The 20,966-nt window shown below is 39.3% G+C and overlaps 1 protein-coding gene across 4 annotated transcripts in view; it reads right to left on the bottom strand.

Annotated features, from left to right (window-relative positions):
• Positions 1–20,966, bottom strand: part of palld (palladin, cytoskeletal associated protein) — a 144,886-nt gene that overhangs the window by 15,934 nt on the left and 107,986 nt on the right. For all 4 annotated transcript variants that reach the window (XM_057841882.1, XM_057841885.1, XM_057841883.1 and 1 more), the window contains exons 12-14: positions 9,474–10,148; positions 1,929–2,073; positions 1,707–1,808 (exon numbers count right to left, since the gene is read on the bottom strand). In XM_057841882.1, the coding sequence (XP_057697865.1) occupies positions 1,707–1,808; positions 1,929–2,073; positions 9,474–10,148 (922 nt within the window). The remainder of the gene's footprint in view (positions 1–1,706; positions 1,809–1,928; positions 2,074–9,473; positions 10,149–20,966) is intronic.

The raw sequence follows: 20,966 nt of genomic DNA, 5'->3' as shown, positions 1-20,966 counted from the left end.
AGGCTGGATGACAGAAGGCAGAATGGACAGAAGGAGGGAAGGTAGGAAAAAGATGGAAGTGAGTAAGGGAGGGAGGAAGGAAGGATAGGAAGGAAGGAAAAGAAAGGAAGATCAGAGAGAGGGAAGTAGTGAAGGAATTAAATTATAAAAAAGGATAGAAAGGGGGAGGAAAGGATGGAAGCAGGAAGGATGGGGAGCGAAGGAACCGAAAGATGTGACAAAAAGAAGGAGGGAATGAAGTAAAGGATGTAGGGAACAAAGGAAGTTAAACGAGGAGGGAAAGCGAAGGAGGCAGGAAAGGTAGGAAAATGACGAAAGTGAGGGAGGGAGATGGAGAGGGAGAAGGGAAGGAAGGACATGGTATTGAGTTTGGGAGTGAAAAAGGAAGGATAGGAAGTTAGGTAAAGAAGGAAGGACAGAGAGAGGGAGGAAGTGAAGGAATTAAATAATAAAGAAGGATGGAAAATGAGAGGGAAGGAACAAATGGATGAAAGCAAAAAGACAGAAGTGAGTGAGGGAGGTGAGGGAGATAGGGAGCGAGGGAGGAAGAAAGGCAGGGGTGGGGGTACGGTAGGGTAGGGGTGGGGGTAGTGTAGGGTATGGTAAGGTAGGGTAGGGTCATGTAGGTGTAGGGTAGGGTAGGAGGAATTTTTTTTGGGTGGTCTCTTAGGACAGCATGCAGTGGCACAAGCACAAATATGTGTCTTATTTTTTTTAAGAAATAATAAGCAATTGTAGAATGGAGGATCCAGGGTCAAAGCCAAATCCCAAGGCTAACCTTCAAATATGAAAATATATGGATGAAACTCATCTCTGGAGACATAATCCAACCTAGGGTAGGGTAGGGGTAGGGCTTGGTAAGGTAGGGTAGGGGTGGCGTAGGGCTTGGTAAGGTAGGTGAGGGTAGGGTTTGGTAAGGTAGGGTCGGGTAGGTGTAGGGTAGGGTAAGGATGGAGCAGGGTAGGGTTTGGTAAGGTAGGGTAGGGTAGGGTAGGGTAGGGGTAGCGTAGGGGTAGGGTTGTTTAGGGTAGGGTAGGTGAGGTGAGGGAAGTGAAGGATGTAAGTGATGAAAGGACTGAGAAGAAGGAAGGTTTTCACCACCACCAGAAAATTCAAATACTAATGTTAAGTGGTGGGAAAGGTTGCATCGAATGATTTCAATTGCCAGCACTGGTTTTCTTCATGCGTCCAATGCACGCATGAACAATGAAAGACTTGATTTAGATGTGTCATGAATGCACAAAATGGAGCCTGTTTGTCCCTGTATGAATGAACAAGACACCCTCGGTGGAGGTGACACTGTTTTGCATCAACGCAGCTCTTTATGGTGCCCGCTGCTCCACCTTACAATGTTTACAATCAACAAACACACTACCACATCCACAGTTCACACACCCTATGTTTCATGCAAAAGTATCAGGGACACAGGAAGTCAAAAAGAGAAAATACACGTAGACAGTAACTAAACATACACTTTGTGCAAAAGTATTTGGACGGCAACAGGAAGTTCAAATGGAGGAAAATACAGACTTGTAGACTATAAGACATCTAAATTTAGACAATATATATATAAAACACAAAAGTATGAGGTGTTAAGAGTTGTCCTGACGTTATGTCTACAGTGCAAAAGTTTAAGGACAGCAACAGAAAGTACAGAGTGGGAAAGTCCTTGGAATCCCCCCAAATGCACTTGTGTCTTTGCGTACCTGCGTGGCGGGCTCCTCTTGAGCGTCTTGCGCCTTTAAAACGGTGGCGGCGTTGTCGGCGCCCAGTAGCCTGCGGGCCATCTTCTCCTCGTAGGTTAGCCTCTGCAAGCACGAGGGCGGGTTAGTGTGTAAGTCGTGCCACGCGCACACTGCGTTAAATGCGGTTAGTGGCTGTTTATGTTAAGAGGGGGATAGCTGCGAGGGGGCTACACTCGTACTCACCTGCTGCCCGTTGCTGAGACGTTCCTCTTTAAAGCGCAGCTTTCTCTCCAAGTCTTGAATGACGGCGTCTTTGGAGCCCTGGATATCCGAGTCGGAGGTCAGGCGGGGCGTGCGAGTGGCCGGAGACTTCTTAGGGAAGGCTTTGCTATATCAACAATAAAATATTTGTGTAAGAGATGACAGGTAGTTCCTGGGTTACGAATGAATTCTGTTCCTACGCTGGCGACGTACACCAAATTTCCGCATAAGTCAGAATTAACCCTTGAATTACCCCAAAATAACTACCAAAAAAGTCCCAAAGGATTGTACTTTGTTTAATTATGGAGGATACACTGCCCTCTGGTGGCAGCGTTGGGTCTGGCTGGACTGTCGCCTTTTATGACAGAAGGAGACTCAGGCGTCTGAAATGGATAAAGGATAGCTGCGTTCTGGTTTGGCCCACATAAGGCTGTAAGTCGTTTCAGCTAATATATGTTTGTGTATGCATTTGTAATGAAGTTTACAGCTACAGTTTGTTGAGTCACGTGTGAGCGATTTGCTAGGAGAACTGTAAATATGTTAGAATTCATAGCATTTAAGCTTACAGACTTTTGTTAGGCAAATTAGGCATAGTTTAGCGATTTTTCTTTTTTTTAAAAAATGTTTTTTTGCCGTTTCCGCAAGATTTTTTTTCTACCTTTTCGCGTGGTTACATATATATTTAATATATTTATTGCACCAGTACATGGAAGTACCCATACTTGTAGTACTACTACACGTAAGTACATGTACTTGTAGCACATTTACACACAAGTACATATACTTTTAGTACACGTACACCCAAATACAAAATCTTGTATTAACAATAAACGCAAGTTCAATTATTTGTTGTAAGAATGTGCAGAAGTACAGGTACTAGAAGTTCAAGTCCATGCAAGTACATGTACTTTTAGTACAAGTACATGAAATTACAAGTTACAAGTACAAGTACACTCAAGTACAATTACTTGAAGGAAAAATACACCCAAGTACAGGTACTTGTGGTACAATTACACGCAAGCAAAATTACTTGTAATACCAGTACACACAAAAACTAGGGCTGTCAAACGATTAAAATTTTTAATCGAGTTAATTACAGCTTAAAAATTAATTAATCGCAATTAATTGCAATTCAAACCATCATAAAATATGCCATATTTTTCTGTAAATTATTGTTGGAATGGAAAGATCAGACACAAGATGGATATATACTGTACATTCAACATACGGTACATAAGGACTGTATTTGTTTATTATAACAATAAATCAACAAGATGGCATTAACATTATTAAAATTCTGTTAAAGCGATCCATGGATAGAAAGACTTGTAATTCTTAAAAGAAAAATGTTACTACAATGTATAGAATTTTATATTAAAACCCCTCTTAATGTTTTCGTTTTAATGAAATTTGTAAAATTTTCAATCAAAAAATAAACTAGTAGCCCGCCATTGTTGATGTCTATAATTACTTACACAATGCTCATGGGTGCTGAAGCCTATAAAATCAGTCGCACCCAAGCGCCAGCAGAGGGCGGCAAAACTCCATAAAACACAATTAACAAGTGAGCGTTTCACTGTACCGTCATTTAAAAATGTCTGAGCGGGGCATCTGCGTTAATTGAGTCAAATATTTTAATGTGATTAATTTAAAAAATTAATTAACGCCCATTAACGCGATAATTTTGACAGCCCTAACAAATACATATATTTTTATTACAAGCAATGTGTACTTGTAACTTAGCACAAGCATTGTTGCCACTTGTAATCTGATTACTTTCTGTCAGCAACGAGCAATCTAACGCCTTTATTTTTCCAAACCAGTAATGTGATTAAAGTTAGTTTCCTTAGTGTCAGTGCATTACTATTTTGTTATTGCCTCATAATGTATGTAGAATGAAGAATACTGTAGTCATGTACGAAGAGCATTTTGATAGATTTTGATAGAAAGTTTCCCACTACGAGTTCGTTTCCATGGTAACCGCTTATAGTTACTTCCTTTTTTGGTCTCGAGTCGCATGCGTTTTTTGGGACGAGTGAGGATCGTGAGTGCATATTCGAGCCGAGTGCAGTCACCTGTTGAGATGTGCGAGGGATCTGATCTTTGTCAAAACCACACAGATGAAAAAGCAGTGTCTGCTTTAACCCTTGAGAGTCGAAGGACGCGCCGGCGCGTCCTCAGCGCACGTCGTCTTTGAAGCGCCCTCACGTTTCAATTACGTCACCCACATGCCGTTGGTTGGTCTCGTTTTAAAGTGCGGAAGTTGCGGTTTACTCTCGTTATTATTTGAAGTCAATCGACCAACTAAAACGTGAGATATTGCCATTTAAGTTTTATAGTTTTATTGTCCTCTCAAAAAAACATTAAAACGCTGCATGGATCATTTTTTTATGTCTATATTTCCATCATTTCTTGTCCTTTTTCAAAACGGAAGCTCCATGAAAAAAACACAAACCAAACGAACCCTTTCGAAGTCACAGTGGAAGCACAAAATGCGTTTTTTTTTTTAATAAATATAACTGCCGTGCGAGGTTTCACCGAACGAGAGGGAGAGGGAGTTCTGAAGCAGCGAGGTGGCGAGCGACGGCCGTTTGGATCGAGCAGCGACTTTGTGTGACTTTGAGAATGAACGGAAAACTAAATTTAGCGCAAGCAATTGTGCTGTTTGATCAACTTGAAGAAGAGGATGTTCCAAATTCGTCATCATCGTCTTCTTCGGAAAAGTCCTCGAGTGAAGATAGTGACGGATTTGAACACGTGGGTGACGCCATCGACGAGCAGAGGTAAGCCAACTCACTTTTTTTTTTTAATGCTGAAAAAGTTTCTTTTGAAAGTTTCTTTTGATATTGCTAGACAAAGTTAATTTTGATGCAATATAAGTGTGTGTTTGTGTATATAATAATAAAATGTGCATATCAGATTTAAGTCATACGTGCACTGTGTGTATACCAGGCAGGAATTTATAATTTGTGGTGTTCTTCTTTCTATATGAAGATTAGGGATGTGGCACATATTCAGCTATGGTATTCTTTCTATTGTCATACATATAGATTTCCATTATTATTTATTGCTGTATATATTTTTAATTTATACTTTATTATTTTCATAAATACTAACTTTTTTTCATGTACATTTATAGTGACAATGAAAGTAAAGTGAAATGAAAATGGAAGTGTGGAAAGAGGACCGACACCCCATGGAAGTGTGGGCTGTGTGACGTAGCCCTGTGTCTAATTCCAGGCCGAAACTGCTTTTCGGAGTGGCATGCCTGAAAAAAATTTAACTTGTTTATTGTAAATATTTTTGAAAATACTTTTTTTTCCAATGTTATATATATATTTTTTTTCCCACAATCAGTCTTCTCAATTTGTGTATATAAATGTATGTTCAAGAAGCTTGATTGTGTGTACATAGTTTTCATCAGGTGATGGGCCGCAATACCTAAACTCATAAAGAGATGGCCTCTAAACACTTTTTGTGTTAGATGGTATATTTTTTTTCACTGTTCTTCACTGTTTGGTCTGCTGTATATAACCTGTTTTGACTAGAGCATGTATAAAGGCAAAAAACGCCTATGGCTATACCTGTTGTTTATGTTGAATTGTCAAATATAAGACTATTTATTCTAAATTTTTTTGGTTGAATGTTCATCCTAACATGTTGAATAAATATTACAAAGTTTCAAAACGGTTCGTTACGCATGTTTGGTTGTCAATTGGACATCAATATTAAAAATTTTGACAAAACGATTTTGGATTTTTTGGTCTTTTTGGGCCCAAAATGATGATTTATAATTGGTCAGTGAAGGAAACAACAGTTTGGACATTAAGTTCAAGGTGTCACAAAAAAAGGGACCAAACCAGGCCATCGTAAAAAATTCTTTCTTTGAAATATAAAGGCAACTTCAAAGGCATGCAAAATCAGACAAAATAGGCCCAGACCTTAAAGGGTTAACTAAAACCACCCAAACATTTATAGGTTTTTATATTTTAAAGTGGATAGTATGTAAACAATGACAGAAGGAGGAAAAATAAGTAGGTGAACCATCACATATAATATTTTGTGGCCCCCCCTCTTTGGCAGCAATAACCTCAACCAGATGCTTCCTGTAGCTGCAGATCAGTTGGGCACATCGATCAGGGCTAATCTTGGCCCATTGTTCTCTACAAAACTGCTGTAGTTTCAATCAGATTCCTGGGACGTCTGGCATAAATCGCTGTCTTTAGGTCATGTCACAGCATCTCAATGGGGTTCAAGCCTGGACTTTGACTTGGCCACTCCAGAACGTATATTTTCTTCTTCTGAAACCATTCTGAAGTTCATTTACTTCTGTGTTTTGCATCATTGTCTTGTTGCAGCATCCATCCTCTTTTTAGCTTCAACTGTCTGGCAGACAGCCTCAGGTTTTCCTCCAAAAAATCCTGATAAACTTTCGAATTCATTCTTCCATTAATGATTGCAAGTTGTCCAGGCCCTGAGGCAGCAAAACGGCCCCAAATCATGATGCTTCCTCCACCATGCTTCACGGTGGGAATGAGGTGTTGATGTTGGTAAGCTGTTCCATTTTTCCTCCACACATGGTGTTGTGTGTTACTCCCAAACAATTCAACTTTGGTTTCATCAGTCCACAAAATATTTTGCCAAAACTTCTGTGGCGTGTCCAAGTGCCTTTTTTTTTTAAACATTAAACAAGCAGCAATGTTTTTTTAGACAGCAGTGACGTCCTCCGTGGAGTCCCCCATGAACACCATTCTTGGCCATAGTTTTACATGTAGTTGATGTGTGCACAGATATATTGGACTGTGCCAGTGATTTCTGTCAGTCTTTAGCAGACACTCTAGGGTTCTTTTTTACCCCTCTGAGTATTCTGCGCTGAACTCTTGGCGTCATCTTTGTTGGACGGCCACTCCTTGGGAGAGAATCAACAGTGCCAAACTCTCTCCATTTGTAGACAACTTCTCTGACTGTCCATTGATGAACATCCAGAGTTTTAGAAATGGCTTTGTATACTTTCCCAGCTTTATACAAATCAACAATCCTTGATCGCAGGTCTTCAGACAGCTCTTTTGACCGAGCCATGATGCATATCAGACAATGCTTCTCATCAAGACACTTCTTACCAGGTGTGTGTTTTATTGTGGGCAGGGCGGCTTTAAACCACTCATCAGTGATTGGGCACACACCTGACTTAAAATGTTTGGTTGTAATTGGTTTCAATTGCTCTTCAAGTTTTCTTAGGCAGAGAGTTCACTTACTTATTTTTCACCCTTCCCCCTTTGCATGGTATCCTCATTAAAATATGTAAACCTAAAAAATTTGGGGTGGTTTTGGTTAAAGAAGAATTTGTATTTTCATCTGTGTGATTTTGACAAAGATGATATCGGATTTGATGGGGATTTTGTGCATTAATGTGAGAAATTCCAAAAGGTCCAGATACGTTTTCATACAACTGTACATGTACTTTTATACACGCAAGTACAATTACTTGTAGTATCAGTTCACAGAAATAGTTGTACATACTTTTAATACAAGTACACGAAGTGCCAGTACTTGTAGTTCAAGTACATGCAAGAAAAGGGACTTCTTAGTACAGGTTCACATTAGTACAAGTAAACATAGTTTAGACCAAGTAAGTACATGCACTTGCAGAAAAACTCGACATACTTTTAGCATAAGTGTACAATGTACATGGACATCTTTGGCATTTATGTGCATGGCTGCGATTAGCAGTGATGTCCACATTAAATGCAAAGCAAACTAGGGCTGCAGCTATCGATTATTTTAGTAGTCGATTAATCGATGAACTAGTTTGTCGAATAATCGAGTAATTGGATACGTAACATGAAAAATTAAAATCCCTGAGCTGAGCCTCAAACGGTAGGAAAAAAATTAAATAAGGATCTATGAAAAAGAACAATTGGCTAACTTAAATAGCAAAAGCCCGCTAGCTTAAATGCTATACAACGTTAACTTTTTTTTAACAATGCTCTTAACAAATGGTTCAGAAACATATTCCATCAAAAAACGGCTAAATATACCCATAGACTAAATTACGAATACATTAAAAAAACATTAGCGCAAACAAAAATGTATTTTATGTTGGTCTTAACATGGAGCAGCTGGATTCAGCCATGTGAAATGAGGCAGACTAGAAGGCAGTGTATCCACTCATCGATAAAACTGATTGCAAACACTTTCAAAATAAACCATGACAAAGCCACAATATTTAAACGAATACTTGAAGCAGCAAAATTTAATTTGATTCTTTTTTTTCTAATCGAATACTCTAGGGCTGCAGCTATCGAATATTTTAGTAATCGAGTAATCGACTGAAAATTCTATCGATTAATCGAGTAATCGGATAAAACAAATATATTTTTAGGTGAAGAGCAATTATACATATACATGAGAAAACAAGACATTTCATCTAATCTTGAACCATTTTCAGTCAATCAATGTCTTTATTTGCGATGTATATTGTTGAAAACAGCCAACAATTGCATCTTAGATGTAACTAGAATTAAAAAAAGACTAATTCACTGCTTTCACTCAAAAAACCTTTAGATCTTATTTAAAATATATATATACCTAAAAATGCCGTTACGCTTGATAACACACATCACTTAAAAGTTTGGATTTTTTCCCACGTGTTTCAATTGAATTTCTATTTGTGACAAGCCATTTTTAAGTTCTAGTTAAGTTTTAAGTTAGTCTAAACTGTAAGTCCTGATAGGATTTTGAGTTTTTGCAGTGTTCAAAATAAATGTATGATACAGGCTGTATTGGAGCACATTAGGGACCAGTGCTACTTGGTGTTTTATCCAGCAATGACTACTGAGCTAAAATTGATAGTTAGCATGATTAAGTTTTTATTTTACACCCTCATCACTCCACAATGCTATGTTATGTTAAAGCCTGTATGTAAGACACGTTCGCCACGCATCGACAGTGGTCATAATTAAGTCATAAACCTAGCCCTCCGCAGGGCTAACGTTACGTGAGCTAGTAGCGAGAGTAACGTTAATCTTATTTATTAGCGCTTAGCGCTGTACTGCTTTAAGATGGCGGCTGTTTACAAACGCTGCCCAGACGCGGCCGAGTCTGTCATTTCGCATCTAGTTCAACATACATGTGATCTCTATGAGACGCACCAGACGCTACCTGTTACCAATGTAGCATTGTGCGGGCTAGTATTTAGCAACGTCGGCGTCGTTTGTGGCGGCTGTCGGCTGCGGTAAGTTTTTTTTTTTTTTTTTCATCCCTTCTTCCTCTCCGCACGTGACAGCGCGTTGTCCCGCATTAAAAGTAGTCCTAGCAAAACGTGATGCTTAGAGCTGTCAAAATAAACGATTACTCGAGGTGGATAAAATTACTCGGATCAGTTTTTAAACTCGAGTTACTCGAGTTGCTCGAGTACTCGTTTCAGCTCTAGAATACTCGGGTTAATCGATTAATCGTTGCCGCACTATCAGAATAATTGTAACAATAAAGGCCTACAATAAAGAAAGCAAAATCTGCAATACTCACACAGTGCCGTTGCCTTTGGGGAGGCCCAGCGCGTTGACAGTGGGCGCAGTGGGCGTGGCCGGCAACATCGAAGACAGGAAGCTGGAAGCCGGGGAAGGCGGGACGGACGAGAAGGGTGAGGACGCGTCCGAGAGGGCGGGGGACGCGCAGGTAGGGCGGAGGGGAGGCGGTGGAGGGGGCGGTGGCGGGGGAGGAGGCGGCGGGAAGTCCTGGCCGCCCCCTGATGGCGAAGGCAAGTCGGCCGAGGCCAAGAAGGGTGGCGGTGGTGGAGGGAAAGAGGGCGAGCCGGGCGAGTCGGCGCCCTTGGAGAAAGGGGACGCGGCCACCGTCTTGACGAAGGATTTGTGCGAGGTGGGTGGGGACAGGGGGGACGACAGGCTAGAGCCTGAGGACCCCGAGGAGTGGGGGGTGTAGTTGATACCCCCGCCGGAGGTGGGGCTCTGGGCGGCGATGAACTGCTTGGGCCGGGCGTAGTTAAAGGTGCTGGCCTGCATGGCGACGCTACTCTCCAACTCTTGAAACGAGGGCGGAGGAGGGAGGGGCGGAGACGGAGATGCGGACGGGTTGACTTCTTGCGGTGGGGGCGGGACTTCCTGGTTTTGCTGCTCCCAGATGGCCGCTTCCTGCTGCTCCAGTAGAATCTGCTCCTGAAGCTGCTTCAGCTGGGCTGCGTTACTGCGTAAAAACAGACCAAAAAAATATTGGTACGTTTTGTGGTATTCACATTACGTAAAAAGTTTCACGTTAAATCATTACAAGTTTCACGTTAATAGCGTAAAGCAATTTGCGTTAATAAGTTTCACGTTGGATGTTAGAATATATGCGAAGTATCACATTAAAAAGTGAGAAGTGTGACATTGTAACATGGTCGGTTTTATGTTTTAGCGTTTAGCAATTTGCAAGATGCGGTAAATTTTACATTCTTACAAGTTTTAGGTTGTAAAGTAAAGCAATTTGCGTGAAAATATTTTTGTTTTTAAAAAAAGAATTTTTGCGTTCCAACCAGGTACGTTTTACATTTTAATGTAAGGAATTTCGCATTTGAAGTTATAATTAAATAAATTAAACATGTTTTGTGATGTTTCTATAGGTAACATTTCATTCCTGATGTTATAATGTGATATTTCACATTAAAACGAGATTTTAAGTTTAGCTTAACGTTAAGATTTGAAACGTTAAGTGTCCGATTTTCACATGAACGTTTCACTTCTGATCTTAGAATTTAATATTTCACATTAAAAAAAGAACTCACATTTTACCTGAGTAAGTTAGTTTCGATGTGTACCGTTTAATTTCTGATGTTGCAATGTGATATTTCACATTAAACGAGATGTTTTAACGAAAAAAGTTTCGCGTTATTTGATAAGTTTAAGATTTTTACGTGAAAATTTCACTTCTGATGTTATAATGGGATATTCCACATTAAAAAGAGAACATTTTTACATTGTAACATGGCAGTTTTACGTTTTAATGTAAAGAGTATCGCATTTGAAGATATATGTAATAAATTTCACGTTTAAACATAGAGTTTCGTGTTAGTCTTGATATGTATTTTAACGTAGAAGATGAAACGTAACAAGTTTCACTTTAAAATCTCATCCGTTTAATTTGTAATGTGACCAGTTTCGCGTTTTGTGATAAGTTTCAGATTTTAACATGATAAGTTTCATGTTAAAATGTCATTAGTTTCAAATTGTAATGTGTTAAGTTTCATGTTTTGACGTAGAGTTTCACGTTATGTGATAAATTTCGGATTTTAACGTGATTTTTTTAATTTGATAAGTTTCATGTTAAAATGTTATCTGTTTCAAATTGTAAAGAGATAAGTTTCACGTTTTAACGTAAAGACCTTCGAGTTATGTGATGTTTCGATATGTAACTGACTTTTGATGTTATAATGTGATAGTTTACATTAGAACGAGCCAAGTTTCATTTTGTAACATGGCAAGTTTCACGTTTTAACGTAAAGAGTTTCGCGTTATGTGATATGTTTCAAGATTTTTACGCGAAAGTTTCACTTTCGATGTTACAATGTGATATTCCACATTAAAAGGATAACATTTTCACATCGTAACATGGCAAGTTGTACGTTTTAACATAAAGAGTTTCGCATTTGAAGATATATGTAATAAATTTCACATTTTACCATAAAGAGTTTCGTGGTTTGTGATAGTTTCGATATTTAACGTTTCACTGGTGTAATAATGTAATATTTCATATTAAAACAAGATAAGTTTCAATTTGTAACATGGCAAGAGTTTCACGTTATGTGATAAGTTTCAGATTTTAACGTGAAAGTTTCACTTTGACGTTATAATGTGACATTTCACATCAAAAGGAGAAAATGTTCACATTTTAACATGGCTATTTTTACAATTTAATGTAGTTTTAGATTTTGTGTTATAATATAAAAGATTTGACGTTAAAATATGACATGTTTTACGCTATGTCTCATTCGTTCCTCATTAGTCTGCACTGACATCGCAAGTACTGAAAGTTCCAAGTTGTCATCACATTGCCTTTCATTTAGATCACAATCACATCCCAAACGTGACGCAGCGACCAAGCCTGCAAAGCTTCCCCATCTGGACCCCCGCAACAACACTTCAACAATGCGCTTGGAAACCAAAAATCAGCAGCGACACAAACAAGAGGAACTGCTGGTGTGACATTTATCTCCTCTTTGCATTGTCAACATGCTTTTCGGAGTGACGGCAGCGGGCTGATAAGATATCAGTGGCGTGCTGCTTTCCTTTCCTTCCGAAAAGGCAAACAGTCGATTCTGGAGAAACGTCGGCTGCCGTTGACGGCGGTAGACGTACGATCCACTTGGAGTGGGAGGATGGCAGCGATGTCTACTAATGATAAACTCATTTCTTTTTTTTTTTTTCTTTTTTTTTTAACCTGTCCTGTTCAGCTGTTTGACACGGAGAATGGAAGTCTAAGTACCCGGATAGTCTGAACAGTTTTAATGTTTCACATTGATGGTCTGACATACTCCATTTATTATGACAAAACAGTGAACAGGAAGGGGTTATGGGGGAACAGAAGAAAAGAAACACAAGAGAAGAAAGAGAAGAAACACAAACAACAAAAAATACATTGAACGCCTAATTACACTAACTACTAATATGTTGGTGCGATCGTCAGCTAAATGTATTTCCGGTTGACACCATGTGGGGGGCCTGTTAACCAGGGAAAGAGGGGGAAGAAGGTGGGGGAGTCTATAAGCTAAGTGATAGAAAGGGGTAGAGGGTACACAAATCATCTCTGTGATCTAGAACCCAGTAATTGTGTGAATCCCTTGTGAGTGTAAGCCTGTTGGCGACCGACCCTACGCCGCCCCATCGCCAATCCCGGCACCGGGACCCCCCGCCCGAGCGCGCCCAATCACATCCTGCCACACGCGAGCCCCGCCTGGCACGCAACAGCCACGCAGACGAGCGGAGACGCCACGCGGGCGCCGACACAGGGCCACGGCCCCCACCCAGCCAGCCGGGGAGGGAGGGAGGGCGGGTGGGCCCTGGGGGGGGCAGCGCAGCCCATCCCTCCTCCCGCAGCCAAGCAAAGGAGCCCTCGTCCCCCTCCCCCGGAATACAGGGTGGTCCCCTGGGCCACCCGCGCGCCCATCTACCGGCCCTCGGGGATGGCAAGAGGGGACGCACCATCAACCCCACGCCCGACCCCAACCCCGTCCGTCCACCCGGGCCACGAGCCGCCGCCGCAGCCCCCCAGCCGACACAGCCCGCCACGGGGCCCCCAGCGGCCCACCAAGCCCAGGGCAGGGCAGGGTCCCCCGCCGTAGCAGGCAACATCCAGCCGATAAACTCATTTCAATCCACTAATTTGAAGGATGAAAATAGCCACATAATTGGACGTTTATCATCCGCAATGGCACTGAACAAGTTTTTATTGTAGCAAAATTTATAGTATTCAAAGTTCATTAATCGTTAATTTTTTTACTTAGGAAATGTATTGTAAACAAAATGGGGAAATATTATTGTTTCATTGGTTTTTTTAGTATATTTTTTAATAGTATTCAAATTTGTGCAATTTTTTTTTAAAAAATGTATTTATGACAAAGATTTACTAGACTTTATTGTGAACAAAATGAAAAAAAATAAGCAGTACTTAGGAGTACTTAGTACTACTAGGTAGGCCAATATATGGGCCGATATTTTGAAATTTGACGTATATCAGTACCGGACGATATGAAAAAGTCCATTTAAAACTAGGGATAGGGACGAAGGATCGTGTCGTTTTTCAGAGGATCGAAATCGGGTGAAAAGGAACAGGTTTTTAATTAAAGAATATATATTTGTTTTTCTGCTTCATGTTTACACAGCCTCACTCTCCCTCCTGCTGCTTTTGTTGGTCAACAGTGCACTGCGAGTTTTGCCTGTTAACCATGATTGACAGGCGTTGAAGCTTTGATCTTGCCAGAGAAGCTTGTCATCTTTACCTTCAAAGACGCCGAATGTGTCAATCATCGTTTAGCTTGTTAAACACGAGAGTGCGGTGGCAACTTATTGTGTGTGCGTGACTGTTCTCAGCAGTGAGCAGATTCAACTGGACTCACTCAATACAGCATTTAATAAAGATGAGCATTTTTCTACATTATTCTTGCTTAAAAATAACTCGCATTATGAAGGTGGTACAGTGGGACAATAACAGCAGTAACATTTAAAAAAATGTTGTTGTTTTTTTTTTTTGAACAATTTTTTACCGGAGAGCTATGTAATTAACCTTTTATTCAACTTTATGAGAGATGTTTCTAAGTCTAGGAAATTCAGGCATTTCTAGAGCTATTATTTTTTTATTTGTGTGATTCAGTAAACATGCTTAAGGCATTTCAATGAAATTCAGTGTTTGCGTTATTCAAATTTTTTACGCCAATTTTTTTACTTTTACTGCAAATTAATATCGGCTCCAAAAATCAGTTATCGGCCCCTCTAACTACTAATAATCGGTATCGGTCCTGAAAAACTCATTTCGATAGATCTCTATTACTAAGTTAATAAGTAGTAGTAGTAAAAAATATTATTTAAAAAAATAAAATAAAAACAAACGGGGATAACAAAGATTTACTTCATTGACATTACTGTGAACAAAAATGGAAAAAACAAGTACCGTAATTTTCGCACTATAAACCGCCACCCACGAAATTTGACTCGAAAACAACATTTGTTCATAGATAAGCCGCACTGGACTATAAGCCACCACTGTCCTCACTGTATTATGGGATATTTACAACAAAGATATAAACTGGTAACACTTTATTTGACAGCGGCATCATACGACTGCCGTAAGACTATATGAACCACCATGAAGCTTTGAACCATTTGGCTGCAAAGCTTTGAACCAACTGGCTGCAAAGATTCATTGCTTCAAGAGGCTTCAATTGGCCATCACTGCTACCTTGGGGGAGACATTCAACCTCTGCTGCCACCTGCTGTCAACACTGTTGTTGTCCAAATTGCCTCCTAGCATGCATTGCAGAGCTACAGATGTTAATAACAATCAAAATTCATTGTTCTGTGTTGATAACTTCTTCAGTTACTGTTCCAGTTGCTAGTTATGGTATTTGGTAACACTTTACACTGCCATGTGCATTAATGAATGGATATAACAGATGTCAATTTAGTGTTATCCGGCAAATTATATTACTTTTGAATGGATGTGAAAGATCCGAGCTGGACATGGAGTTAATTAAATGATGGTCTTATGCCGCCGCTGTCAAATAAAGTGTTACCTATGAACCCAAATAAATCAACAAATAAGCCGCAGGGTTCAAAATGAAGGAAAAAAGTAGCGGCTTATAGTCCGAAAATTACGGTAGTAATTAGGGTTGTTCCGATCATGTTTTTTTGCTCCCGATCCCGATCGTTTTAGTTTGAGTATCTGCCGATCCCGATATTTCCCGATCCGATTGCTTTTTTTTTTTTGCTCCCGATTCAATTCCAATCATTCCCGATAATTTTTCCCGATCATATACATTTTGGCAATGCATTACGAAAAAAATGAATAAAACTCGAATATACGAATATATACATTCAACATACAGTACATAAGTACTGTATTTGTTTATTATGACAATAAATCCTCAAGATGGCATTTACAATATTAACATTCTTTCTGCGAGAGGGATCCACGGATAGAAAGACTTGTGACTTTGTATATAGTGACTAAATATTGCCATCTAGTGTATTTGTTGAGCTTTCAGTAAATGATACTGTAAGGCCATGCTCAAATGCATGATGGGAAGTGAAACCACGACTGTGCATAGTCCTACTTATTGATATATCTTCTCTGCGTTGGGAAATAACATAAGGTGTTGAGAAAAAGATCAATTGCTACCTTGCTTCCCCACATTGCTTCCTATGATATTTCTAATCGTAGGGAGAGGGATTGTAAGGCATTAGCCAATTAAAAAAAAGGCTCCATTGGCTGCCAAAATTCACTCTACTCATTTTACGCTGCCTTTTATCTCTCTACATAGGTAAAACGGCGCCATTACAGATTGAGCGCGACATTGTGTGAGTGGGTCGTGCAGCGCATGCATTAATTGCGTTAAATATTTTAACGTGATACATTTTTAGAAAAATTAATTACCGCTGTTATTGGGATAAATTTGATAACCCTACCTTAAGCCTAAACTAAAGACTCTGGATAAGTGTAACATATTATGTCTGTAACGTTAAATACAATTAGAAAATGATTTAATTAAAAAATATATATATATTAAAAAAAGGCATGGCCGATATTTTTTTGCCGATTCCGATACTTTGAAAATGACGTGATCGGACCCGATCCATCCCGATCGATCGGGACATCTCTAGTAGTAATTAGTAGTACTCTGTGGTACTAAGCAAAGCTGTAGCAGTAGGATAGATTATTATTTAAAAAAATAAAACCAAACAAGGTTAACCGTTAATAATGATGACAATAATTGATAATATTCCTCTTTGTATTTTGGTGCAGCCGCCCCTGCGTCTAGCGTCGTCAATGGTAGTGAAATATGACCATTGCGCGTATATCCATTTCCTCCCCAAAGAGCCAAAGGCAGCTTTTACAGGAATAGTTTGGCAGCTGGCAAGCAAGCGTTCAAGCAGCAGCTTGATTTCCTTTTTTGGCCGTGCTCGACCGGCAAAACTTTTTCACCACAGCTTCGTTTCAAAAGTGACGGAACCAACACTTTTTCACAAGGTTTAACTGGAATCTCGAGAATTGCAAGCTTTAACTTTATCGACAACCACAAAATAAACATAGAATTATTTCTCTTTGAGAAGAACCCAGTCCACAAAACGGCATCTTAAAAACAAGAAAATGGTAGCTTTGCTGTGATGGTTGGTATATCTGGTCTGTGTTCTGTGTTGGAAATCAATAGGAGTGAATGGATGTTTTTTGTGCTATTAAAATGAATAGCAAATAGGGCCATTGGAAATGAATGGGAAATTTTGTTCATTAGAAATGAATGGGAAAGTTTTGGGCAACCCTGCTTTTTTCCACAAAATAAAAACAAAAATATTTATAGATTTTTGGTCAAAAAGGTAATTTTTGGTAACACAAAACAAGATTTTTGGTAAAAAACTGTTCATTTTTTGTTATCAAAAAACAAAAACAAATAACCAAAAAAAAAAAAAAAAATGTTGAAAGAGCCATATTGGAGCAAAAAAACAAAAAACAAATATGTTTGGAGCCACAAAAAATTGAAAGCCTTGTATATGCCTTATAATTAAGGCAACATATGATGTATGTATCTAGATTAGCTACAATACATTAGCTTACTATCAAAATGACTAAGTTGGCTACAAATTAGGGCTGTCAAACGATCAAAATTTTTAATCCAGTTAATCACAGCTTAAAAATTAATTAATCGTACTTAATCGCAATTCAAACCATCTATAAAATATGCCATATTTTTCTGTAAATTATAGTTGGAATGGAAAGATACAAGACGGATATATACATTCAACATACTGTACATAAGTACTGTATTTGTTTATTATAACAATAAATCAACAAGATGGCATTAACATTAACATTCTTTCTGTGAGAGGGATCCACGGATAGAAAGACTTGTGACTTTGTATATTGTGACTAAATATTGCCATCTAGTGTATTTGTTGAGCTTTCAGTAAATGATACTAAAGCGATCAGTAAAGCGATCCATGAATAGAAAGACTTGTAGTTGTTAAAGGATAAATGTTAGTACAAGTTATAGAAATTTTATATTAAAACCCCTCTTAATGTTTTCGTTTTAATAAAAATGTGTGAAATTTTCAATCAAAAAATAAACTAGTAGCTCACCATTGTTGATGTCAATAATTACACAATGCTCATTGTGCTTAAACCCATAAATTCAGTTGCACCAAAGCGCCAGCAGAGGGAGACAAAAAACACAAGTGGACATGTCACTGTGCTGTCATTTTAATCTGTTTGAGCGGGGCATGTGCATTAATTGGGTCAAATATTTTAACGTGATAATTTAAAAAATTAATTACCGCCCGTTAACGCTATAATTTTGACAGTCCTACTACAAATACATGAGCCTTCATGATTACCGTATTTTCCGAACTATAAGGCGCACCTGAAAGCCTTCAATTTTCTCAAATTAATCCAATGTGCCAAATATATGGCTCAATATTGGTTAATCATGGCATGACATTTAATTTAGCTCAGCTCCATCTTGTCGATGCATAACACAATGCCAACCACTACTGCAAATACTACGACAGCTACTACGACTACTACTACTGCGCCTTATAATGTAGTGGGCCCTATACATGAAAACGGTTTTAAAATAGGGCGTTCATTGAAGCTGCGCCTTATACTTCGATTAGCCTTATAGTGCGGAAAATACGGTAAATGTTTATTTTCCCTGCAGCGCATCCTATAGAAAATGACGCACCACGTGATTACATTGTTGTACGATGCTGCCTCAAGTTTAACTTCATTACAATATTAATGAATAAGAAGAATGTTTTTGTCATGCCATATTAAAGCTAAAAATATATGTTTCTCTCTCCCCTCATCTTTTTCCATTTTCAAACATATTCAAAGCTCCAGCGAGTCACTAGGGCAACACTAAAGAGCCGCTTGTGGCTCTTGAGCCGCAGGTTGCTCACCACTGGCTTAGACGTCAAATTCGTTTGAAGTGCGAGGGTTAGCTTACCCAGTTTAAGGACTAACATTAACGATTGAGGATTGGAAGTTCACCAAAAAATGTTTACCACATAATTAACTTTTAAAACCAAGCATTCACAGTTTCTAACCAAATGAAGTAAGAAAGAAGCTTTTGCATTACATGCAAAGGCGTGATTATAAAGTCTTCCCGAGGCTGAACTAAAGACAGAAGTGTTCCTTTGTCGCCGTGACAACGCAGCTGTGTTTGGGCTCCGGGCCCGCCAGTGGCTTTGAAGGCGCTGCCTTCTCCAGCTCTTCATTCCAGCTGTGTCACCGCATTTCGCTTTCAGTATAAATAGCCGCCGCCGCAGCTGCGCGGCCGCTTGTTTTTTTTTTTTTTTTACAAGCCAGCTGATGACAGGAAATGTTAGCGAGGCGAGCAGGAAGTGGATAAGTCGCTAATGAAGTCCTAATGGGTGTTTGCAAACAAGGCCGGAGGCACCAGATCAGCGATGCGTTCGGGGGTCATCACGTTTGCCAAGCCGTAGGAATATATAACGCATTGGCTGCCATTGACGCTAGACGTCCATTTCATTTTGACTGGGAGTCAATTATACGTCCGAACTATTATTTTTCAAAATATTTTTTTTATGCTTGCTTGGCATGTAATGCAAAAGCTACCATCAGTGAAATTGAGTTGCGGCCTGCAATACAAGTGCATTGTAATGGTTTGTTTTGAAAGTGTTTGCATTTACTTTTATTGATTTGGGTGGATACACTGCCCTCTATGGCAACAGTGAAAATGACATGATTCATTTCACAATTGCTGAATCCAGCTGCTCCCTGTTAAGACCAACATAAGTAAAGTTTGTGTTTGAGCTAATGGTTTTTTGAATGCATTCGTAATTTAGTTTATAGGTATATTTAGACGGTTTTTGTGGGAATATGTGTGTGAACCATTTCTAAGAGGATTGTACTGCCCTCTAGTGGCAACAGTGTAAATGGCATAACTCATTCCACAATTGCTGAATCCAGCCGCTGCCTGTTAAGACCAACATAAGTTAAGTTTTTGTTTGAGCTAATGTTTTTTATGCATCCGTAATTTAGTTTGTAGGTATTTTTAGACGATTTTTTGTGGAAATATGTGTTTGAACCAGTTGTTAAGAGCAATGTATAAAAAAAAAAAAATTAAAAAAATTTAAGTTAGCATTTTATAGCATTTAAGCTAGCAGACTTTTGCTATGTAAGTTAGCCAGTTTTTCCTTTGTTGTACATAGATCCTCTTTTTTTTTTTCATACCTTCGAGGTTCAGCTCAAGTATTTTAATTTATGTTCCTTGTCCGATTACTCGATTATTCGAACTAACTAGTTCATCGATTAATCGATAGCTGCAGCACTAATATAATCCTATCGAAAATTTCACTATATGACAATCAAGCAGTGGTCCCTAACATTTCTTTTTTACATTGACTGATGCTGGGCTGCTGAGGTGTGGAAACACCCCAGTAATGGCGGTCTTCACTCCAGGGCGACGTCCACATATCTCTACTCAGATTAGTCAATAGAGTAGGCAGGCAGATTGGTGTGTCAAGGCACAGGCCAGAATGAAGGTTGTTAATAAATTATTTATTACTTCTGTGCAGCCCGGAGGCATATGCCGCACGGACCTGTACCGGTCCCTGGCCTGGTGGTTGGGGACCACTGCATTGGAGGATTAATATATCAAGTTCTAAAATTAGATGCAGGAGGAATGGTTTCGTGTCTTCCCTGAAGAGTGACCTCTTCTGACCAGCTTGAGCTCTTATCCATTGCTATCAACGACCAATCAGATCACGCGTTCGTCATCCGCCAACCACACCCACTGCTTTCAACGACTAACCAGATCAAACGTTAGCCATCCACCAACAGCGCCCCCTGTTAGTACTGCGGGCTGCAGCTGGACATACTTGAAAAAAATTCCTTTTTTTTTTTTTCAATGGTGTATCTTCCGCCCAGCCAAAACAGTTTCACCCACCGACACCATTCATCACTGAAACGACCAGAATTCTCGCACTCTCTTTCGTTTGATACCCCAATAACCCCTTTTTTGGGGAAAAAAAAATTCATAACACTACTTTTGTCCTACAGTCTTTGTCCAAATCACATCATTTACATATAAATTTATTTTAGCATATTGCAGCACGCTAGGCTGTTATTTTTTGTAGGCCAAAATGTACAATTCTGCCAAAATTGGCCAAGAACATACATTTCTAATGGCCAAATTTTCCGATTCATTTGTAAATGCCAAAATTTCCCATTCACTTTTAATTACAGCCATAATTATCCTAGCCATTGAAGCTCATGTGCATCGATTCCACTGACAGAAAG

The sequence above is a fragment of the Corythoichthys intestinalis genome, chromosome 7 (assembly GCF_030265065.1).
Source record: "Corythoichthys intestinalis isolate RoL2023-P3 chromosome 7, ASM3026506v1, whole genome shotgun sequence".
NCBI classification, from domain to species: domain Eukaryota; kingdom Metazoa; phylum Chordata; class Actinopteri; order Syngnathiformes; family Syngnathidae; genus Corythoichthys; species Corythoichthys intestinalis.
Note: the sequence above shows the minus strand (reverse complement) of the source record. Positions and strands in the feature narration are given on the sequence as shown.